Genomic DNA, 25,741 nt, shown 5'->3' on the forward strand with positions numbered 1-25,741 from the left:
TGCTACCTGTAGTAACGATCATTCACATTGCTGCCCACCTGATTTTCCAGTCTCTGATTCGAATATAAGGAGCTCTCGTAAGGTCAGACATCCATTATCTGTTCCTTGCAGGATTTTCCATATTTTGTTCAACTTCCATTCATGTTCCAATTTCATTTCATGGAGTTTTATGATAATTTTTGGAAGCTTTTTGATTCAGGTCGTTGTGGTTTGCTCTAAGAGATCTAATAGTTGCTCATTTGATTTTACAGAGTAAGTACCATCCAGTTGGAGTCACCATGCTCAACCGTACTCAAAGGAAGCCTTTTTCATTAAAGAACCTATTACAATAGCATGTTCAACACTCCTATCAATAATACCATCTTACGCATTTTCGGCTTTCAGGATTAACACCGTATTAAGAAGATCTGTCACTTAGTTGTAAAGCGTTCGTTGGCTTTCAAGATCAACACAATGCTAACACCATCAATGATATTTTTAAAAGGCGGTGCATTGCAATTGTCAAGGCATTTTTTTGCTTTAAAGGTGACAATTGATTTTTATGAACTCTGATATATTTCAATGCTGTTAATCAAATGTTGGAGACTGAAATTGCAGCTTTGTCAAATGGTAGTCCTGAAGTTCTAGATTTAGATATACATTTAAGTAAATATCCGGGAAAGCATTTATTTTGATTCATGTTTGGTCTTTGATGTGCATGCAAATAGAAATCAAGAGTAGACAGCTGGGATTTTGGAATAATTCCAAGTATTGAAATTACTTAAGAAATGCATTTTGATTCTTGGTCTTTGATGTCTATGTAAGACATAGAGATCAAGAATAAGCATGGGAAATTGGAACAGTGTAAAAGTCGGAAAATTTCTAATGAAATGTTTTCAATCCATCTATAATAGAATCCTGCTAAATGGCCATGTTTAGCATCGCTTTTTATACAGTTTGAATAGATTGTCGAACTGTCATGCTGAGTACCTCAATTATTCACTCTCCTGTCCATTTTTTCCTGATGGCCTCTAAACACAGAAAGATAAAATAAAAAATTATGATCTTTATTTTAGCCAAAGATTGTTACTCTAGATTGTAAGATGGCAATTTAGCTTGAACCATTCAATGATGTTTAAGATGATAACTAAGTCATGTAGAGGGTTTCTGATTTAACAAGTTGGTTTTAGATGTCTACATTAAAAAGTAGAGAATACAAGTACAGATTTCATATCTTAAATACTTAACTACTTCCAAAATTCTTCTGATACACCTAGTTGAACTTCAATTATAAACTATTAATGCGGTTATCATTTTAATAGTTAATACACCCAAAACGGATGTCCTCCAATGTTTCCTTCCAGAATCGATAAACCTGGGACTATCACTCCTCCTCGAATCCATTAACCATCCCCGCCCCTTTTATAATTTCATTCTTAGTTTATTAGAGAAAATGTGTCATTATACTCATCCAGGATCTGTAACTGTATATTCATGTGCTTATAAGTTTTGTTCGAACTCTTTTCATTATATCAGATTATCTCTACTTTCTTGGGATGACCACTTGAGATGCTTGCTGTGTGAAATTTCATTCAATAGGAGGAAGGTTGACATGTGAAATTTCATTCAGGAAGAGTATAAATTAGGTTGATGGCATGCGAAAACAAATAGACGAAGCAGGATAAAATTTGTGTAAGAGTTTCCTAGTATTAATCCTAAATATCCCTCAGATTAAGTATCTAATCCAAAGAAACTGAATTTTGACTTATCAAGTGCAACTTGAGTGTGCTTTATGAAGTTCAAAATTAAAAAAACAAACTAAACAACCAATATGGCATGCACTGCATATGATGAACATATTCTGATACCATATAACTTTTGATATTATACCATTTGTTTAAAATTTTGCATGCCAGTCACAGAACAAAAAATAATATTGTCTGGATTGCAGTTTCTTCAAAATGGTAAATGTCGAAATCATTTTAGCAATTCGAATCAAACAAATTTATCCATGATAATAGATTTTCACAATTAAACCCTGTAAATACATTGTAAGGAAAAAAATAGCAGCTGTAAATGTCTGTTTGTCAGCAAACACCATTTGTCTTGTCGACAGTATTCTTTTTCCATACACTAAAAATCTTTGAAGCATTGAGAAAGTTATCAAATACTGAAACATTTTTCAAGTCCTCCTTGGGTACTTTATAGCTTCCCTCTGTCTTATCCTGTTGATTCTCCTTTTTATGAGCATAAGAATCTAGGTGCTCCAAAACCTGTTTGATATTGTATACAAGTCTCTCTGCCAATGTTCTTGTGAAATCCTCTCTGATTACTGCTCTTAGCAAGGAGACATTCTGAGCATCAGGTGCCATTGTATAAGCAGGGAGGATCCATCCATGTTTTTGTAGCTCCTCTGCAATTTTATACTCGTCATATTTGGTCTTGTCTTTCAATGAAAAAGCAACAAGAGGAACCCCTATATCTTTGGAAAGGATTTTGAATTTGCCTGTCTCATTGAGTTTTGAAACAAGGAAATCTGCATTTGTGCGGCAATTATCGACTATTTGTTTATATCCCTGCAGTATAACCGTTCACATTCAGTTTGGTGTAGGGTGACAAACCAAGGCTCTCATAATTAAGACTTCAATAATTTACCTCAAATCCAAGTCGAATTAGTTGGTAATATTGTGCGATTATATGGCTGGCCCCTGCATAAACAGATCAAAAGATTCATAAGAACATCAAAATTTGTGGTAGATTATGAAGAATCCCAGTTCATTTCAATTTTATGTAAGGAATCAAAAGAGTCATAAGAACAACAAAATTTGTGGTAGATTATGGAAGAATCCCAATTCATTTAAATTTTATGTAAGGAACGTCAATTAATATAAGAGGTCAAATCATTGGATTTTAGGCTCCCGGATATTCTTTGGGTTTAGATTTGCATCTTTCCTTTTTGTCACTTATTTCAAAGTAGCTACTGGATGGTACTATTAGTATGCATGCAATATACCTACGGGCTATAGTGTTATAGGATTGCCTAAAGATCGCTTGGATTTCCTTTTCTATGTGCATTAGGTACGCCCATGGATCCTTTAACCATATATTATCAGCTTAACCCTTTCAAGCTACAGGGTAAGATGTGTTATGTAATAAAAGGCACGAGCATGTCTGTGTAAACTGTAAGCACAGGAATGTGAAGTAGCTAATAACAGGCACAATTATATCCCTGTAACCTCTATAGAGTGGTAGCTAATTACATGCACAAGGGAAAACAGGCTATAGTTAAAAACTCAAAAAGCCTATCGTCACCTATAAGCCTCTTGAAATAGATCACACTAATATAGCTTAGTTATGGTCTATACTTCACCTTGAGGTGTAGTTACTAATAACAGGCACAAAAAGTAGGGAATTGCAAGTTTGTAACCTTGAATAGGATCTCCATTAAGGAAGGAAAATAGAGCACATAAGTTGGCAAGCACTAATTAATTTTGTTGGCACTGTCTTTTACATTATTTCAGATAATCTCTAGTTTCTTGGAATGACCCTTTGTGAGGCTTGCTGTGTGAAAATTCATGCAGTAGCAGTTTATAAGTTAGGTGGAGTGTCAGGTAGGTTATGTTTTAAATGTCATTTAATCCTCGTGAATGGCATGAAAATCAGAGACATGGAGCAAGATAAAATTTATGTGAGAATTTCCTAGAATTAAGCCTTAAATATACCTCGAATGTGGCATCTAATTCAAATGGACATAAGTCTGCCCTATCAAGTGCACATCTTCGATGTGCTTTATGAAGCTTAAAAATGAAGAAACAAACTAAATAGTTAATGACATGCACTGAAGATTGTGAACATGCAATAATACCATAATACCTTTTGAAAAGTTGAGAGTAAATGTAGGTTGATCAGCTCCAAGATAATTAATGTGAAAAACAAGCTCATCTGGCAAGTCCCTGCTACTGCGCCAGATTTGCCAGCCAATGCCAGGATAAACAAGTCCATATTTGTGCCCACTCACATTGATACTTCTCACCAAGGGCAGTCGAAAGTCCCATATTAAATCAGGATAAATGAAAGGTGCAACAAACCCTCCACTTGCAGCATCCACATGGATGGCTGTGTCCCACCTATAATTCAAATTCAAAGTGCTACAGTTAAACTTAAAAATCTGGTACTGTAGTTATTTGGCTTTTTAAACTCTCTCATAAAGCTCTCAGTAATTAGGAGTCCTACAGGCAGATGAAAATAATGAGCTCTAGCAATTTCTAGAGTATATCTAGCTTACCCTGTTTCTTTATTCCTGTCAAGGAGAAGATCGTTTAACAGCTTGACATCTTCAAACTCACCATTGTATGTTGAACCTAATATGGCACATACACATATAGTATTCTCATCCACTAAATCAACTGCCATGTAAGGGTCCATGACGTAGAAATTCTCCCTCAATTTGACAACTTTAATATCTACTTCAAAATACTTTCCAAACTTCTCCCAACAGACCTAAACAAATAAAATATGAGAAAATTGTTAGTTAAAAATTAAAATGTAAAATTTGCAGCTTGCCATGTTATTTCTTAAAAATTTATAATTATCACATATCAGCCAATACAAATAAAAAATAACTGAAGAAAGATTACACGGATCTACAAAGGGAGCAGACAAGCATTTGATATCTATAGCATACTATAGTGTGCAAAACAAATGCAATGATTAGAACACATGATGAATTACTTGTAACTTGAGCTGCTGATTCTCAAGGTTATACGTGCTGAGATAAGATGACTATTAAAATCCTTTATGCCAAAATGATTGACCTATCAAAGGCATATTTTATTCTATTTAAAGATGTCTTTAGTTTATCTAATTTTAAAATAGTTTGTCCAGGTTTTGTTTGTTCGTCTTGGAGATGTATGTATTATCATCATCTCAAAAGAAATTTATTTACATCATCCAAGGAGATGTATGTATTAGCATCATCTCAAAAGAAATGTATTTCCATCATCCAAGGTAGATACTTTTGAATTCTGCTTTTTAGGTCAAATCTGGCTGCCAGTTTTATTGTAAGGTGAATTTTACTAGTGTTCTTAAATTTGCAATCCCTTTTAAATTTTTTGAAGGTGTCTTAGGGTGGTTCTATCTATCAGCTTCATTGTAAAGCGAAGTTCCTGCTTTATTTCTTATACTTGTGGTTTTATCTAAGCATTTCCTTGTAAAATAAAGTTCATGTCAATTGTTATTAAATAGGCAACATTATTTTTTTTTCGAGATTTTAATGTTATCTAAATAATTTGGTTTGCTAAAGTTTTAGAAATGCTCTCTGTTGGTTATAATTAGGGCTGGCGGATTCCAATTGCCTTGGGCAACATTGGAATCCGCCTCCTTAATATAGGGCCTGGCCCATTGCCTTTCGGTGCACACAAAAGGTTCCACGCTTCGCTCAAACCCATTCGCCTCCTTGATAGGGCCGACCCTATCTCACTTAACCTAAAAAGAAATTAAAATAAATAAAAGATTTAAATGCAAAGAAGGCCGACATAAAAAGGGAACATGACTCATATAAAGATGGCGTATACTTCTCAATATCTACATTCAGTTTTATGTATATGCAAGACATATTTGGTTAAGGCGAAATTAATGAAAGGGAAAACTGGTAACAACGAACTCCAATAGAAGGTAGCAGATCTTGAACTAGGAGGTAGCAAACTTCACCCAATTAGCAGCAGATCTGTGATAGAAGACAGCGAACCCAATTAGCAGCAGATTTCCATTTGAAATGAGCGAACCATTGAAGGACTTCATTGAAGGGCTGTAATCTACTCAAGGTGCTGTTACCTTAGCTACACTCAAAAATTCCAATGAGAAGGACTGCAAATCATAAACTCATCAGCAACCTAATTGTGAAGTCTCCTATCTCTTATTTGTGACTGCAACCTCTATGCTCCAGATAAGTGTGTAATATTCAGTTTATAATAATAAACAGATCTGAGGATCCTTTGGCTGGGTTTTTCCTCCTAGGAGGTTTTCCCAGGGTAACTGTGTTTTGTCCTTGTGCATTTCATTTTCATTTCATGCTTAAGTCTGGAAAACTATGGATTAATTAACCTAGCTTAATCTAATTCTGATTTTTCTGAGTTTATACAATCTGAAAGTACTTAATTTAACATGGTATTAGAGCTAATTGGTTAGATCAATCTTCAGATTTAAAATTCATTACACTTTCATTTTCAGATTGCTGTAGCTTTTGCAGATCAGGTCAATGGGGCTGAAAGTTGAAGATAGGTTCGATGGGAATCTAAATTTTACTGCATGGAAAGTTCGAATCAAGTTGGCTCTTGAGGAAGAAGATCTCCTCCAATTCATAGAAGCGAAAGAGCTAATTGAGCCTTCGGATGCAGTTGAGTTGAAACAATTCAAAAAGGATGCTATCAAGGCCAGGAAGATTCTCATTGATTCAGTCAAAGACCACCTCGCCACCTCTATTGCCTCATTCACCACTGCAAGGGAAATGGTCAGCCATCTACAAGGTACATATGAAGTTAATAATCTTAGTAGGGCAATTACGTTAAGACAACAACTACTTAATATAAAAATGGCTAAAGAAGATTCTATTATTTCCTACTTCATGAAAATTTTAGAACTAAAGAATCAACTAGGTTTAATTGGCCATAACATGGAAGACAAAGACCTTGTCATGATTACCCTTAATGGTCTACCTCACTCATGGGAGTCATTTATCCAAACCATAAGTGGTCGGTCTGAGTTACCTTCACTTGATCGCCTTAAGAATGATTGCATCTAAGAAGAGTCTCGCCTCATCACAAGGAGTCAATCCAAGAGCCCCCATGTAAATGACCATCACATGCTTGCAGCTCAATGCAAGAAAAGGGGAAATTGGAAGCAACCTTATCCTAAAAGAAATAGGGAACCCAGATCTTTTTCCCAACACCCTTGGAAGAAACCCAGAGATACTTCGCGTGTGCGATGCTTTAGATGTGACAAATTTGGTCACTATGCTAAGGAATGTCAGTTTAACCCTAACCAAAGTGAAGCAAACCTAAATGAAGTCGCAGAACAAAATGATGACTTCTTATTTATTTCCGCTCTATCTAGCAGTGTTCCCTCAGATAGCAATACATGGTTGATTGACAGTGGTGCCTCCAGACACATCACAGGTTACTGTGATCATCTTTCAGGCCTAGTCGAAAAGGATACCAGCCTTCACGTGGTAATTGGTGATGATGCTCGTTATTCGGTAAGAGGTTCTGGCTCCACTTCTCTAAAATTAGATTCCAGTATTTCCTTACATCTCAGTGATATATTGTTTGTTCCTGGAATTAAAAGAAACCTAATTTCCATTTCTGCTCTAGAAGATAAAGGTTATCAAATTGCATTTTCCGAAGGAAAAGTCCTTGCTTGGTCTAAGAAAGATATTTTTAAATCTGCTCGTACAATTGGACATAGATATGATAGTCTTTACAAGCTCTCCTCTAACCCTATTCAAGCCCTCATTAATGAGGCTCCGGAATCCTGTGAGTTATGGCATAGAAGACTTGGTCATCTACACTATCAAGCCCTTCCTTCTATTGAAAGGTTAGTTAAAGGTATGCCTAAACTTAGTCAAATTCATGATAACACTTGTAAAGGTTGTGCGATTGGTAAAAATGTTAGAAGTCCATTTCATAAAAGTGAAAAGAGAGCTAAAGACAAACTAGAACTTGTTCACTTTGATTTATGTGGTCCTATGTCCATAGCATCTCCTAGTGGATTCCTTTATTATGTAATCTTCATAGATGATTTCTCTAGGAAAACTTGGATCTACTTATTGAAATCTAAAGAATCTGATGAAGTCTTAAGCAAATTTAAGGAGTTTAAAGCATTAACTGAAAACTTCTCTGGTAAAAGAATCAAATGTTTAAGATCTGACAATGGAGGTGAATACACCTCCGGTAGCTTTCATGACTTTTGTGTTGAGTCAGGAATTAAGAGGGAGTTTTGTGTTCCATACAATCCTCAACAAAATGGTGTTGCAGACCTTCCTATGGGCTGAGGCTTCTAGAACAGCAGTATACATCCAGAACAGATGTCCTCACCGTGCTCTAAAGAACATGACCCCGGAAGAAGCCTTCACAGGATTCAAACCAGACATTAGTCACCTCAGAATCTTTGGAAGTCCCGTCTATGTTCATTTGCCTAAGGAAAAACGATCAAAGTTGGAACCCTCCGGAAAGAAAGGCATGCTAGTCGGATACAGTGAATCCTCCAAGGCATTTAGGATTTACATCCCAGGCCAAAGGTACGTTGAGGTAAGTAGGGATGTTAAATTTGAAGAAGATATTGCTTTTAAGAAATCGAAAGGTTCTTGTGTTATTGGTGAATCTAATGATAATCAAAATATAGACGTTGATTCTAACCCTGAGATTCAAAGGGAGCAAGTTGAACCTCCACCTCAAGATGATCATGATGATCCTCCAGAACCCATGAATCCCACTGATATTCCTAGTGACATTGTCGTTACCAAAAAGAGGCCACTCTGGGTAAGAAACACCATTCAAGAAGCTGAGAGATTTGCTGCTCCAAGTGGCACCTTCCGTGAAACTAAGAGACCTCAGGTATTTTCCAACTATGTTTCTTTAATGTGTAATCTTATTGAAACTGAACCTTGCAATGTTGAAGAAGCCTTAAATCATCATGCCTGGAAGCTTGCTATGGATGAAGAATATCAGTCAATCATCAAGAATGATGTGTGGGACCTTGTGCCCAGACCCAAAGGTAAATCTGTTGTTTCATCTAAATGGTTATTTAAAATTAAACATAATGCTGATGGTAGTATTGAAAAATATAAGGCTAGATTTGTAGCGCGTGACTTTTCCCAAAAGGAAGGCATAGACTATGAGGAAACTTTTGCTCCTGTTGCTAGATATACTTCCATTAGAACAATAATTGCTATTGCTGCCTCTAAGGGTTGGAAACTACATCAGATGGATGTTAAGACTGCTTTTCTTAATTGTGTCATTGAGGAAGAAGTCTATATTGAGCAACCTGAGGGATATGAGATTCAGGATAGATTAACCCATGTGTGCAGGTTAAAGAAAGCTCTGTATGGTCTTAAACAAGCTCCTCGTGCTTGGTATGAAAGAATTGATAAATATTTGCTAAGTCTAGGTTTTTGTAAAAATGATGTCGACCCTAATATTTACTTTAAAGTAGCCAATGATGAAATGCTAATTCTAGTCCTTTATGTGGATGACTTGTTTCTCACTGGTAAAGATGAACTTATTATTAGATGCAAGAAAGAACTAGCTTCAGAATTTGAAATGAAAGATTTAGGTCTAATGCATTATTTCCTAGGTCTAGAAGTATGGCAAAGATCTAACGAAATCTTTCTAAGTCAAGGGAAGTATACTATTGACATTTTGAAAAGATTTAGAATGATGGATTGTAAAACAATGTCTACTCCTATGGAATCTAACTTAAAGAAGTTAAGTGTTTCTGCAGCTAACTCTAAATTTGCAGATCCATCCGAGTATCGACAGTTGATTGGATCACTGATGTATCTAGTTAACACTAGACCAGACATATGTTTTGCTGTAAATGCTCTCAGCCAGTTCATGAGCTTGCCCAAGCATGTTCACCTTGTTGCAGCCAAGCATATCCTAAGATACTTGCAGGGCACAGTTGGTTTTGGGTTGAAGTATCCACTTAACACTCCAATAACCCTGGAAGGTTATTCTGATGCAGACTGAGTTGGAAGCGTCAAAGACAAGAAAAGCACCTCTGGTATTTGTTTTAGCTTGGGTTCTGCAGTGATCTCTTGGGCTTGCAGAAAACAATCCTCAGTGGCATTGAGTATTGCAGCAAGTGTTGCATCCGGAGAAGCAGTGTGGCTTCGTAAGCTTTTTGCTGGACTGTTTGGTCAGTCATGGGATCCTACAGTTATTCACTGTGATAATTAGAGTTGTATTAAAATGTCTATCAATCCAGTGTTTCATGACAGGTCAAAACATGTGGAAACCCATTATCATTTTATTCGAGACATGGTGCAAAGAGGTACTATTCAGCTGAAGTATGTCAGCACTGATGAGCAGGTTGCAGATATCGTCACCAAGCCTCTATCCAAAGTGAAGTTTGTGTACTTCAGGGATAGGCTTGGGATTGTGGAAAATGAAACTCCGATTGAGAGGGAGTCTCAATTTCAGTGATACTTTGTATTGTATAAAACCACCCTCTGCGGGCAATGTAAGGTGGTATTGTAAAACTTCTCAGAGAGAAGTATAATTCTTAACCATCCTCTGCGGGCAATGTAAGATGGTATTGTAAATGTTAACCACCCTCTGCGGGCAATGTAAGGTGGTATTGTAAACTTCTTAGGGAGAAGTATAATTCTTAACCATCCTCTGCGGACAATGTAAGATGGTTTTGTTAACCACCCTCTGCGGGCAATGTAAGGTGGTGTAATTGTTAAACCATCCTCTGCGGGCAATGTAAGATGGTATTGTAACCTTTTGGCCATCCTCTGCGGGCAATGTAAGATGGTAGAAAAAGATCCTCTCCACCCTCTGTGAGCAATACAAGGTGGATCCAGTCTATGCTTGTGTGCAAGCTGGAAGATTATGATTATGATTCTATTCCCTAATTAAGAGGGAGTGTTGGTTATAATTAGGGCTGGCGGATTCCAATTGCCTTGGGCAACATTGGAATCCGCCTCCTTAATATAGGGCCTGGCCCATTGCCTTACGGTGCACACAAAAGGTTCCACGCTTCACTCAAACCCATTCGCCTCCTTGATAGGGCCGACCCTATCTCACTTCACCTAAAAAGAAATTAAAAGAAATAAAAGATTTAAATGCAAAGAAGGCCGACATAAAAAGGGAACATGACTCATATAAAGATGGCGTATACTTCTCCATATCTACATTCAGTTTTATGTATATGCAAGACATATTTGGTGAAGGCGAAATTAATGAAAGGGAAAACTGGTAACAACGAACTCCAATAGAAGGTAGCAGATCTTGAACTAGGAGGTAGCGAACTTCACCCAATTAGCAGCAGATCTGTGATAGAAGACAGCGAACCCAATTAGTAGCAGATTTCCAATTGAAATGAGCGAACCATTGAAGGACTTCATTGAAGGGCTGTAATCTACTCAAGGTGCTGTTACCCTAGCTACACTCAGAAATTTCAATGAGAAGGACTGCAAATCATAAACTCATCAGCAACCTAATTGTGAAGTCTCCTATCTCTTATTTGTGACTGCAACCTCTATGCTCCAGATAAGTGTGTAATATTCAGTTTATAATAATAAACAGATCTGAGGATCCTTTGGCTGGGTTTTTCCTCCTAGGAGGTTTTTCCTCCTAGGAGGTTTTCCCAGGGTAACTGTGTTTTGTCCTTGTGCATTTCATTTTCATTTCATGCTTAAGTCTGGAAAACTATGGATTAATTAACCTAGCTTAATCTAATTCTGATTTTTCTGAGTTTATACAATCTGAAAGTATTTAATTTAACACTCTCATATCTAACGTTGATGCTGAACTCCATTTTGTTGCAGTTGGGAGGGGTGTCAATTATTCCAATTTTGTGTAATCAATAATTGGAATTTTGTAGAAGTGCACTCAATACCATTGGCTAAAGGATAATTCATTATCAGCACTTAATTTTGTTATTTGGTTATTATGGAGGAATATATGAAACGAATTCATTGTAAACTATATACACAAAACTAATCACTACCGCTAACATTGTCAAGGGACTTGATGGCATATTACATTTCTTGTTTAATATTGTATTGCAGGATTGAGGTTGGTTAGGCTCAAGCAGCCATGTTGCCAGTGTGCTCTAGTATGTCTTAGATTCTTCATTTACCACTTTGCCCCCTTAGCATCACATGACTCTCAAATTGGCCATCCTCTTGAGATTCCCTTCAAGCCTTTAGAACCCTTGCGTCCCTCCTTTATCACAATTATCCCCTATTATCACATATCTAATTATCATTGACCATCCTCCCTGGCCCCCTCAATCCTTTTACCTTCCAAACTATTTCATTGCCATCCTCCCTAGGCTTTTTTTGGTCATTGTAAACATTTTGTTGCTCCTTAATCACTATTTCCCTTTTCAGTACATGTATAAATATCATTGACCACCCTCCCTATGCCCACTTGAAGCCTTCAAAACCATTTCAATCACTCCATTACCACTATTCTCCCTTATCACATATCTGACCATCATCGACCATCCTCCTTGAACCCCTTTAATCTTTATACCTCCCAAACCATTTTATCATTCTCCCTCAGTGGCACATATCTAACTATCATTGAACAGGTCCTAAGCCTCTCTTGAATCTTTTTTTACTTTCTGACCATGATCAAATAATTGTGTATTATTTGTTTTCACAAGATTGTATACTAGAATGCGAATTTCACAAGATACCTTTTAGGCATTTTATATTAGTTCTCATGAACAGCTCAATACTTCACCTAGAGAGGATGAAGATGCTTCAATAAGAAGAATAACTTATTGTTCACAACCTAGGTTCAATATTTCAATATTCAGAACACAGGCCTGCTCAAACTAAAATAGGGGACAGTTTTAAGCATATCAGCACCTTAGGCATTTAAACCTGTGCTAAAACTTTTCTATCCTTCTTAGCTGCATCTATGGCCATCAAACCTTGTGACATGTTTGCTCTAGTCAAAGGGAAACATCTCTATGTCAACTACTCCATCCGGTTGGTATCTCTTTACCCTTCTTCTCATGCTATTTGAATGCTTTATTACATACTATAGAAAATTCCAAATCAATGCTCTTTCCCTACTCTTTATCAACTTTGTTAATTCTACCTTTAGCCACCCATTGCCTAGGTGAGTGGATGCTAAGAGATGGCCCCCTCTAGTTACTATATGCAAGAAGTTAATGGGAATTGTTCTTTTCAAGCTTCAAATGAGTTAATGATTTTTGTTCCCATACAAGTTCTCTATGACGAAAGTGGAAGTTCAAGCGAACTTAAATTTGGATCATTTGGGTTTAGTGATCTTTTATTACAAAATTCATGCGACTGCTCTCAAATCTATAACTATGATTTTCTTTTCATTTTGCATGAAATCTATAACTATGATTTTCTTTTCATTTTGCATGTAAGTAGACGGGATTCTCCGTTTTAGAGGTTTGGACTAGTGGACCAAAGTCTTTCAATGATTCTATCGCGATACTTAGTTCAAGCTTGGCTAAAATTTTGGAGTCTTTCGAGTAGGGACAGGCTACTAAAGGAAGGCAACCTAGAGGGGATCAATAAAAACTCACTGATTTCAATATGGAATGAAAATTTCCCCAACCCAATTTGATTTTGAGATTTCGATAGTGTAGCACGAATTCAAACCCTACTAGCTATGTTTCATTAGTAATGCAATTGTAATGATGCCATCCAACCAAAACAACCCCAACCCTAGTAGCTGTGTCAGCAGTAATACAATTGTAATGAAGCCACCAAAACAACGGAAATTATTAATAACCAATGTTCAGAATGTTGGAGTTTTGTCATTGATGAAGGAGAATGTTGTATTGGCTACCGGTTGTCATTGATGTCAACATACTTCTGTTGGCTTATTTTGTTGATTCTATCTACCATGTATTTTGTTGATTCTATCTACCATGTTTTGCTCCATGTTGCTCTGCAGTTGCAGATATGGGTCTGCAGTTTGGATAGTGCACTTATAGATATCAGATTTACCTGTATTCTAGATTTCACATGTTTTGGATCTTTGGAAGGTGAAATGCTTGGTCCGGCAATTCAATTTGTCAGTTGTCCTATTTCTCTAGAACAGAAGAGTTGGTTTTGGCATCCGCATTTCTTTAATTAAATGATTTTAATCTTGCGGTTTTTGGGACATGGTTAAACATTGAGGATAACGGGCATATCCTAGTTGGCTTTAATTTTTGTTACATATTTGGCCGATCTATGAAGTGAAATGTATGATGTGTATGGCATGTATGGCCGACTTGATATATGGATCGGTATATATATATATATATATATATATAGATGCATTCCTTTTGGTATGTGTGATTATGGTATGGATGTATGCGAGAGCGATATAGGAGATGAAGATATAAAGATAGAAGAGTGACAGATTGATTAGATGTAATTGAAACGGATTGTCAGATTGTTGAAGAGCAAGTAAAGGTTGAAGTCAGTCTATTGAGTTTAATTGGAACTGTAATTCATGCATGTGTAAGATGCAATCTTAGCAGTTCATTTTGTTTATCCTCTTGGACAATAAGTCCTCTTGGCAGTGAGCCTCCTTTTCAGGTTGGCAGTGAGCAGTGAGCATTTGTAATATAAATGCTAGTTATATTATATTGAGAGTTAACCAATGATGTGTATCTGATTGAAATAACTAGATTGATTGAAAAAAGTTTTAGGGAATACTGATTCATCTCCTCTCTCAGTATTCCAGCCGTTCAACACAGAACATCTGCATTTATATAATTTTAAATATCACCCCTTGTTTCAAGGGATTATGAATACTATCTCTTATTTTTAAAGTCGAAAAGTTGTGAATGAAAATACTCCATGGATTTATTTTACAAGTGGTAACGAAGTACAAAATTATAGTTGTTATAGCACAATTTTAATCAGTGTCCTAAACATAATCTTAGGTCCTTATCTACCTGTACATTAGCTCCAGTCACCATGTTGGGCTTGTCAAAGGGTTTCCCCTCTGCCTTGCGCTTGTTCTGCCATTTCTTTTTGAAAGCAAGTCCAGCTAGCATTATTGCCTCTGAAGATCCAATGGTGCCAACACCTACCGCATTCTCCCCATCCTTCTGTGGCGAGTTGAATAACCTGGCAATCATATTAATACACCTGTCCTGTATGCACACATCATAAATCACCAAAGTCAGACCACTCTTCATCACTTAAACAATCAGAGCTTTAAATTCTTACATATATTTCTATATGATGTTTGAACAGAGTCCAAACCTGCAGCTCAGATGTAACAGGGTACTCATCAATGTCTATATAGTTCTTATTCAAGGACTCTAATATAAGTTTATCACATTCAGGTTCCATCCATGTTGTCACAAAGGATGCAAGATTCAGCCTGGGGTTTTTATCCAGCATTAATTCATCACTGATGAGTTGATATGCTGCATCCTTCGGCATGGATTTCTCTGGCATTTTATACCTGCACGCATCAACAAATGTTTCTCTCTTTCTCAGATGGTTAAAAAGAAATCTGAATTAAAAAAAAAAAACGGTATATGTTTTGTTTATTCATCCCTTCAGTTAAAATTAAAAACATAACACAATCTCCACACACATATGGAGTTACTGAAACCAAGTAAGACTTGAAATCAAACAATACATAAACCTTGGTGGAGTAGACTGGACATAGCGAGACGCAAACGTGGAATGAATTCTTTCGTCTTCATCTTCTCTGTCATGATTGGGTAATGTGATGGAGCTAAGAGCCATTCTGCAAGGCTATGTGATATTGCTATCCGTGCTGAGTATATACCACAACAATGGACTTATACAATACTTGTTCTGCTGCGCTGTATGTTGAATTGGGTATGCCATCAAATTGTGCTTTTGTAAGCTTGAGAGATGCATATTCAATTGGTTACGTGGAGGCCATACATGGTTTCACTGTAGACGTGGCAAAATGTTATGAACTGCACGACAGATGTTGAATGGCAATCAATTAGCAGAATGAATGCACTGATAGACTCGAAAACCAATTCGTCGCGTATATCTGATTGTGGTAAAGGGAAGAATTATATAATTACGCCGACGCGGAACGCCTATGCTACGTGTTAATCGTGAAAGAAAGGTGGAAAATTATTAAATTAATTAATTAATTTTGTTTTATAGTTCATTATATATGGGACTCTGAATTCTCAAATATATCTTAGAATTAATATTTAATAAAATTTTTTTTTTTTATGGATTTATATCAAATTTATAGAATTCTTTAGTTATTTGATAGGTTTACAAGATTTAGATTTAAATTTTTTCCAAAATCCATACCTCATTACTTATATTGTTCATATTTCTCAAAATAAAAATAAACAAAAAAAAATTAAATCATGAATAGTGGTTTAAAAATAAATAAATTAAAAGCTACATACAAAACTAAACCAATTGTATCTACAATATGGTATTTATGTACATAAATATATACCTAGTAAAATAGAAAAGAGAATTGTTTAATATTCTAGTGAAGATAATTCTTAGGTTAATTTTTAAAATTTTATTCTAAAATTATTAGTTTCATATGACATGTTGAAGGGTATTTTTGAGCAATAGGAAAAAAGTGATTTGCGATTAGATTTTGTTTTTTTGTTTTTACATTGAATGTAGTTGACTATTTAATAATCCATCTTTATTGTAGAATTCTTGATTGTATGTGTTTTTGGTTTATGGGTTTAGGGTGATTATGTTATTTAGTATACTTTGGCTAATATTATGATTGTTTATTTTGTGGAAGAGTTAGCAAATAATTTTATTAGAGTTTATCTTCATCGTCACTTAGTTTTAGGATCAAGAGGATGAATTTCTTGATTCTATAATGTACACAAGGCCTTGCTTATTTTGGCTAGGTGAGAGATATGATAGACAAGATAGGGATAAGTGTTTTAATCCTATGACATTTGACAACTAAAGATTAGATAATAGAGATCACATGACAACTATGACTTCTAGAAAGATTCCTACTCCCCTAAGTAAACATAACATGTGAACACATGTTAATAGGACTTATTAGGTGAACAAGTTTGGTAATATAGTCTATTAACACCACCCCCTTAAAGTGTACCTTAGGGAGAAGTAGACAAATGCAAAAATGCGAAGATAACAATTCAATGCCTACAAACATGCCCCCACTTGGGGAGAAACATGTCCAATGGTGGATGTAGAAGAAAATCAAACTCTAAGAAGATAGATGAGGGAAGAAGCCTCATGACCTATATCTTTAAAAACTGATCGAGTGTCTTCATGGTAGAGTATGCAACAACAAAACTAGGTGCAACCCCAATAAAAGAAGATCATGGCAAATCAAGACTCTGAAAAATCATATAAAACAACCTCCAAAGACAATGATGATTTGACAATAGTAGTGTAATGGTTGTTATCAAATTAACCCCTTAAATATGCTCTCCAAATTTGCAATATGAGACTAAAAAAATATAATATACATGTATCACATGCTCACCCCATAAAGTTGGATTTGAAAGACTATGATGGTCATGTTGAGAAAGAATGATGGGAGTCTCAATCAATGATTTTGCACAAGGAATTAATGAAGGTGAAGGATTAACATCTATCGTTATAGGAGGAGAAGAGAATCTAAAGAAACTGTTAGGTTTCATGAAATGCAAATCTCACAAGCCCAATTATCTTCTACAAGAATACCCGTCACACGTAAAGAGAGAATTGAACAACAAAATAATGGAAGGCAATAACAATGGAATTGATTGAATTGCTTTGAAATTGCTTGCGTTACAATGAATGATATTACATCCTTATAAAGAAATCTAACTCTAAAGATAGAAACCTTAAATGGAGGAGTTTACAAGATAGATTGAGAGTTAAAACAAAATACATGAATTAGTCATGTATGGACAAATAGCATAATAGACTAATTAAATGCATGAAACTCTCAAAATTTAAACATAGTTTACTTTTCCTAGTTTGCATTATGTATGGAGATAAATATTAATTAATTATCTCGAATTAATTAATTAACTAAAAAATAAATGCTAATAATTAATTACTAATTAAGACAGTTTATTTAGCGGATTAATGCAATTAAGTGAATAATTAATGTATAAATTATTTACTCCAACACCCCCCTGAACACAATTGGGAGAGAGGCAAAAGGATGTAGGAAAAAAACATGTAAAGATGAATGCAAGATGAACAAACATGTAAGTTTCTCAGAAACAGAGCAAAGCAGAAAATCTAGTGGGAACAAAACTCCTCTCCAAAAGAGAAACAAAAGTGAAGGACTAAGAAGCCTCCAAACAAGAATGTTCCAAAACATAGGAACAAAAGACGAGCATGAAGAAACATTGAAGCATGAAGAAGCTGCAAACATTGTCGTAGAATAATTGCTATGATGCTGAAAAAAGAACATCTAGAAATAGGAATGCAAGAGTGTCCATATGGTAAGTATTCCATCTCACTGAAATGCATGGGTAACCAACCACTGCATAAACCCCCCAATGCGAAACCAAGGAAGCATTAGCACTAATAGTAGAAACCCCCCCCATAATGCTGATAAGGGAGAGGTATGACAGGTACTCTGAATTTGAATGCTATTCTCCATGGTGTTGGAAAAAGTAGAGACCTGAGACAAGAAAGGTGGAGCCCTTCGGATCACAGGAAGGGCATCACAGGACTAGAAAAGGCATTGTTGACTTCAGAAGGAAGAGATAGTGGTGTGGTAAACAATCTGAATAATGGACTTGAGATCTGGATAGAGCTTTGAGTCATCTTTCCGACGATATCTCATTTGCAAAAAACGGAGTCCGGATGCACAAGATATGCCCCTAGGAGTGCAAACAACAACTTCTGACTTCAAATGGAAAAAAAATCCCATAAAAAGAAAAAATAAGAAAAAAAACCTCCATATCTGAATCAGGATCGGAAATAGCTTTCCAACGATATATGGTTTGTCCAATTTCGCCTCCGTATGCTCAAGTTAGAGTGAAAAAACCATCGTCCTGTCAAAAAAGGACTTGGAGAAAAAAGGCCCCCCTTGGTGGAGAGGCGGTGGCTCCCTGACGGAGCAGAGGTGGAAGGAGGTGGTAGAGAGGAGCGTTAGTGGTAGTTTGCAGTGGAGGTGGTGGCGGTTTTCGGTGGAGGCCGTGGCGGTTAGCAGACGCTGCCAGTGGCTAGCGCCAAGGCCGCTGCGATTTTTCGCCGGCGGCGGTGCCACCACCAGTCACGGTGACCGCTGTTATGAGGGTGAACTCACAATACTGGTTCCCACTTTTTGACCAACTTTGACACTTAAATGAACATTTTGCAAAAAATCTTCATTTTCCGACACCTATAACTTTTAAACCGTTAATAATTTGAAGATGATGTAAACTAGTGATTTGTAACATCTTTTTTGTAGATTATAAATATAGTTTTTTCAATTTTTTTTGAATAAAATTTTATTGATTTTTCCATCCCCCTCAAAAGTAGTTTTTTACAGCAAACAACATTTTTTAAGAGTGATGAGCATCTCGAAACGTATAACTTTTTTTTCTATAAATGATAAAAACTTATCTCTTTTAAATTTGGGCTTGTAACATCAATACCCAGGGCATGCAGTTGGTTTGATAGTGATATGTTGAATAATTTTTATTTTATTAAGTTTTGAAGTCTAACTAATTATAATTTAGATATAGGTGTACGTTTGAACATATAACTTGTTTTATATATATCAAAATTCAGTTTTATTTTTTTTGTTAGAAAGAAGACATCAATACCTAGGGCATAGATATTTTTTAGATTTTTTTTGAGTTATTTTACTATTTTTCCCAATGCATTGAACAAAGAAGTTCATGTTCAGTGAAAAACCCACATTCATAAAAAATAAAATAAAAATATATTAAAAATTATACTATTTGGAAAGCTTATAATAAGGACTAAATCCTTAAGAAAACAAAACTTCTAAATGAATTTGTTTGACCCCTCAAAAGCTAATGTAAAATTGGTTTTTTATCAGCATTTGATAGATGCAAAGGAGACTCCATTGCAAGTATGATTTAGAAGTAGAGAGGTTCTATCTAAGAAATTTTGATCTAAGAGCCTTTGATCTAACTCTTTTCAATTAATTACTTCAAATGGGACCTCTTAAAGCTTAAATCATTATATTTTTTTAAAAATGTATGATTTCAACAAAAATCAGGATGTACCAAAAAGTGGGAACCAGCTTTGTGAGTTCACCCATGATTGCTAGCGGTTGCTATAGTGGCTTGGCCCTGACATGCCATTACAATGCCTTTAATTTTTTTTAATATTTTTTTTTTCTGACGAGGCCATACAGTGTGGACTGTACGACCCAAAAATCAATTTTTTTTTGCCTCAAAGGTTCCCATCACCCAATATAGGCAAATTATATATCAAAATTTGTGGAATCGACCTTCTGAATCCAACCGCGAGGTCCTTTTGGGCCCAAAATGCTTTGAATTTTTAGGTACCCTATGGAACAGAGAAAACCCTTAAACTTCGAACCCTTGCAAAATGGACTCCATGTATCCAATTTCAGCGAAACAAAAGGCGATCCTGACTTTCTCAAGTCTTCTAGAACTGATTGTGCACTCCAAATTAAACCAAGATGATGATTTGATGTGCATGCAAATAATCTAAAAAAAAATATGAACATGAATCTTTAGATCTGGAGCTCTGATACCATGTTAGGTTTTGTGAAATGCGAATCCGACAAGCCTAGTTATCTTCTGCAAGAATACCTTTCACACATAAAGAGAATCGAACAAAAAAATAATTGAAGACAGTAACAATGAAATTGATTGAATTGCTTTGAAATTTTTTGAGTTACAATGAAGAATATTACATCCTTATAAAGAAATTTAACTCTAAAGATAGTGTAGTGTCATAAAAATGCGACCCCTGCAATTTGCAACCACATTAGGGTCTTCACATTGGCGATTTGAATCCCCAAGCCTGATCAGAGACCCAAGACTTGCTCATCCCTAGAAATTGCCCTTTTTCTGCCCTCTGCACTGCTTGAACTTGCTTCTTGTCCTAAGATAAGGGCAGGACAGGGGCGTGGCGCCCTTGTGCCTACCCTATTTTGGGCCTCCCTCTGTCCTATCTTTGCATTGGTCTTTGCACTTTTAGCGGGAAAAATTTCCTATGTTGACCTATGACGAAAAATCAGTTAATTAACCCTAATTGGCGAATATATAAGTTGCATTTACCTTCCCATTGGCATAGGTCGGAAGTTGGAAGTTTCATCGATCGCAAGTTCAAGCAATCAAGCATTCCTTTTCAACATTGAGCATTCTCAAGTCTCCCTTTAAGGTTAGGTGTTGCATTCAAGTCAAGGATTCAACGATTGAAAATGAGATCCCTTTCAACATTCAATTTCACACAAGCGATTCTATCACAACCTCTCTTGAGGTGAATTACATTTCAGTCTTTCATTTACATTTACTTGCAAGTACTTTCTTTCATCATTTGGTTAATTCCAAAACCGGGGTTTGACCTGAAGGCAAACCCCAATCCCAACCCTTTTTGCTCTCTTTTCTGTGTGTAAGTTGCAGGTGCGTAGCTGTCTTTGCAGATTTGGACTCCATTTGCAATGGTGGAAAAACCCTTTTCGTTTCGTGGATTTTTCGAAGGACCGTGTGCACTTTCAACATGGTCCCGACAACTTTTCCTCAAATTCGTAGGGCAGCTTTGTCTCGACATATTATAGCTAGATCTAGGTGCACAACTTCATCCCACGCTTCTATCTCGAGTTATAATCATTTCTTTGCTACGTCTACACTTAGTCTCAAAACACATACTTTAACCATTTCCCATTCTAAAAGAGGGGTTAGCTTGTCATTTTCACACCGTTATCAATTCATTTAGTATTCAATCTCTTTCTTAACAGGTTGGATCTAGTGAATTCCCCCCTCTTTTAAATATAATGAGGATAAAGTGTTTGAAGGGAAATCCGTAGTGGAACTTTCATCTCTCCTTGGAGGGAAGAAAAACTTTCCTCTTGATCTCTCCATCATTCACTTTTCCCCACATTACATTTTGGTGAACCCGATGTCTTGCATGTTTTATTCTGAAAATTATTGCATATTTTTCATTTACAAGTTTAATTTTTCTGCAAAATTAGTGGTTAATTCATTCAAAACCCTAGTTTTTAAAATTGAAATTGAACTTGTGTCTTGTAAAAATTGCTTGCTATTGTCTTAAATCTGAAAATTGCTTTGTTTGTCAAATTCATTTTCTTCATTGTCTTGTTCAATTTGCAAATCAAATTCAGAAAATTAAGAGGTTAATTGTCAAAACCCTATTTTTCAAAAATCATCTTGAAATTGTGCAAAAAATCAATTTCCATTTAATTTTCAGATTTGTGATTGTTTTTAGACTTATTCTCTTTCCTAAAATTTAAATTTTCAATTTCCTTCCTTTTTCAAAATTCAAAATTTTAAAAATTAAGTGGTTAAGTCCTAAAACCCTAATTTTCAAATTTAATTGGATTTTGTATAAATTTCAATCAATTTCAGTTTTCTGAACATTTTTCAAGGTGTCCCTATCCATTAGGTTTGACCCTTTTCAAATTTGTAATTCAATTCCTCTTTTTTCTCAAAACCCTAATAGGGTCTTATTTTCACATTCAAACCTTCATTTGGCCTATCTAGAGATCATAAAATCCACCAATTTTTGGGGGTTAGCTTTAAAATCATCGTAACTTTCATCCCTGAAAATTTCGAAAAAAGTTGGTCAGACCATGTGCACTTTCAACACGGTCCCCGACTTTTTTCCTGAAATTTTGGGAGACTGTTATGACTATATTTAACAGCTTAAATCCAACAAATTGGCTATTTTTGTCGATTTTTGATCTCTTTAAAATAAAAAATACCTCCAAAATTCAACATTTCAAATTTCAAGAAATTTCTTAAAGTTTAGTGGTTAATTATAATCTGCTCTGATTTTAAAAATTCTGATTTTATAAAATTTAAAATTAAAAGGTATCCCTTTGGACCTAATTTTAAATTCCAATTTCCTTTCATTTATCATAAAAATTATTTTTGGAAATTGTGTCATTTTCTTCTTTCAACGAAGTTCAAATTGTTTAATCATTTTTTTCCCAAATTTTGCATTATTCAATTTTTGTGCACTTTGTTCTTATTATTCAAAATTCAAATCCAAAATTTCAAATTTTCCCTCTAGTGCATGAGTTTTACCTATACTATTCCTGTTAGACTAAGCATTAGAATTAAGGCTTCCCAAGGTTTAATTACCGAGGAAATGGAGCATAATTTGGGCGACTTCTTTAATAAGGATAATGCTAATTCTTCCCATCCTAATCATGTCCCTATCTATCCAATTGATGAATCCCATGATGAACAAGAAGAAACTTTGACTAGAATTTCCATAGATCAACTTTCAAAATTGGACAATCAATTTGATAACTTTCAACAATGGATGTCCCAAGAATACCCTAATAGTGAAGCTCTATCATTAATTGAAAGCCTTAAATGCATGATTCAAAGTGATAAGAATGAAATTGATATATTGCGTGGCATTGCTCATATTGTTGATTTCAATGTCATGCCTATAAAGAGTTGTACCGAAACCCTACGTTATTCACAACTTTCAAATCAAATCAATTCTTCTATTCTTTTGACTACTCCTATGACTAGTGTTCCTACTTTTACCTTAAACATCATGGCTACTTCAACTCAAAATGTCATTCCTACAACAATTAGTCATGGGGGCAATCCTTCTTCTTCATTTAATCCTCCATCTTTACCTATGTCTTCCATAAGCATTCCTATTATCCCTCACCCAATCAATGTGACACACGAGGGCAATTCATTCAACAATTTTATTCCCCTTTTAAGTGTCCCTTTTCCTACTCAATCATCAGCTATGCCTACTTATCATAATGTCTCACCACCTTATTCAATGCCTTCCTTCAATAATATTACACCACCTTCTCAATCAACCATGTCTAACATTAATTCTTCTACCGAAGCGACCATTAACAATCTTGCTCAAACTGTGTCTTCCTTACAACAACAAATTGCTTCCATGAGTCAATCCAAGTTTAGTGTGCCCATATTTGATGTTGCGAGCCCACTTTCTCTTGATATTGTTAAAGCCGCCCCACCTAAACACGTTGAAGTCCTTCATTTGGAACTTTATAATGGAAAAGGTGATCCTCTAACGCATGTCAAAACATTTCAAACCTTGTGTATTGATTTTGCTTATGATCAAAGATTTCTTGCAAAGTTGTTTACAAGAACACTAAGAGATAAGGCTTTACAATGGTATTGCTCTTTGCCTTCTTATTCTATCACTTCTTTTTAACAATTAGCAAATGCTTTTATTCAACAATCTCAAAACAACATTGGTCCTACAATCACTTTCACCGACTTAATGCATTGTAAACAAGGTTTTAAAGAAAAAGTGACTGATTTCATTGGTAGATATAAGCATTTGTGTGCTCAAATTTATTTTCCTTTACCTGATAATGATATTCAAAAAAATTTCATTTCTAATTTGCAAAAAGATATTAGGGAAAAGCTTCTTTTGTCTAAGTTTACTTCCTTCCCATAGTTGTGCGCAACACTCCACAATTATTAACTGGCTGTGATTCAAATGGAGCAATCTACTCCTATGGCTCCGAGTGATAAGGGGGAGAGTGTTCAACAACCGTTTGCGAAGTTCAAACCAACAAAAAGCTTCATCAAGTTCAATGATACACTCGCCAACAACAATGTGAATGCTACAATAGGTGTGCATCATATTTCTAAATTTTTCAAAAGAGAAAGACAATTTACTCCTTTGAATGAATCTGTCTTGGGTGGTTTCATTTGTGTTCTATGCAGTCATAGGCAGGGGAGATCATCATTTCAGTCTGGGTGCAAACCCTATTTCCCTTCTTTCATGAAACCCTTCTTTCTCTCCCTTTCCCTTGTTAGATCATAGATTAGTTTTACTAATGTTGGATTGGTCCAACACCCCTGCATTTCAGATTGAAGAGGAAGCCGACCTTCTCTAGAGATTCAACCTCACGTTTAGCAAGGTCCCACATTTGAGAGGTTCTTTCCATGTTTCACAAGTGTAATGTGGTGAAAAGGGGCATGGAGAAGTCAAGAGGAAAGCTTTTCTCACCTTAAGAGGAGGAGTGAAAGTTTCACAAAAGATTCTCTTCAACCTCTCACACACATTACATTTAAAAGAGGGGGAGAATTCACTAGATCCAATCTCAAGATATTGAATGCTAAGTGAATTGACAATGAATTTGGAAAGTGAAAGTAACCCCTCTTTTAGAATGCAATAGGTTGAATTATACGATTTAAGACTAATATAGAAATGCGAGATGAAGTTGTGCACTTGGAATTAGCAGTAGAAAGGCAGAGACAAAGCTCCCCTGTAAATTTGGGCGAAAGTTGTCGGGATTATGTTGAAAGTGCACATGGTCCTCCGAAAAATCCATGCGCCAAAAAGGGTGTTTCTGCCTCTGAGAATGGAGTCCAAATCTGCAAATACAGTTGCGCACCTGCAACCTGCACACAGAAAAAAGAGGAAATGCTGTTGGAATTGGGGGTTTGCCTTCAGGTCAAACCCCGGTTTTGGAATTAACCAAATGATGAAAAGTACTTGCAAGTAATGAAAGTAAATGACTGAAATGGAATTCACCTCAAGGGAAGATGTGATTAAAAGGTTGATAGAGTTGTTTGAAAGGATATGTAGAATTGAATGTCAAGAGAGATCTCCACTTTAATGGTTGAATCCTTGACTTGAATACGACACCTAGCCTTGAAAGGAGACTTGAGATGCTCAATGGATGCTTGAATGGACACTTGAATGCTTGAATGCTTGATTTCACTTAGGATCGTAATTTCCTCTTCATGTCTCTATCTTATCTTATTAACTTCTCCAAATAGGAGAGAAGAATGCATCTTATATATTCGTCAATTAGGTTTAATTGGCTGATTTTTCGTTATAGGCCGACATAGGGAAACTTTTTCCGCTTCAAAATTGACTCTGATTGAAATTGATTTTGATTGAAAT

At 35.7% G+C, this 25,741-nt stretch overlaps 1 protein-coding gene across 1 annotated transcript; it reads right to left on the reverse strand.

The window, feature by feature from the left end:
• Window positions 1–1,900: 1,900 nt before the first annotated feature.
• LOC131027236 (glutamate decarboxylase 4) lies at window positions 1,901–15,676 on the reverse strand. The gene is made up of 7 exons (XM_057957246.2): window positions 15,348–15,676; window positions 14,957–15,161; window positions 14,644–14,844; window positions 4,265–4,479; window positions 3,853–4,106; window positions 2,635–2,687; window positions 1,901–2,555 (listed from the first exon to the last, which is right to left on the reverse strand). Exons 1-7 carry the CDS (start codon window positions 15,449–15,451, stop codon window positions 2,067–2,069), a joined length of 1,521 nt encoding a protein of 506 aa, XP_057813229.2. The 5' UTR covers window positions 15,452–15,676; the 3' UTR covers window positions 1,901–2,066.
• Between the last annotated feature and the right edge of the window lie 10,065 nt (window positions 15,677–25,741).

This window comes from Cryptomeria japonica, chromosome 4, assembly GCF_030272615.1.
Source record: "Cryptomeria japonica chromosome 4, Sugi_1.0, whole genome shotgun sequence".
Lineage (NCBI taxonomy): Eukaryota > Viridiplantae > Streptophyta > Pinopsida > Cupressales > Cupressaceae > Cryptomeria > Cryptomeria japonica.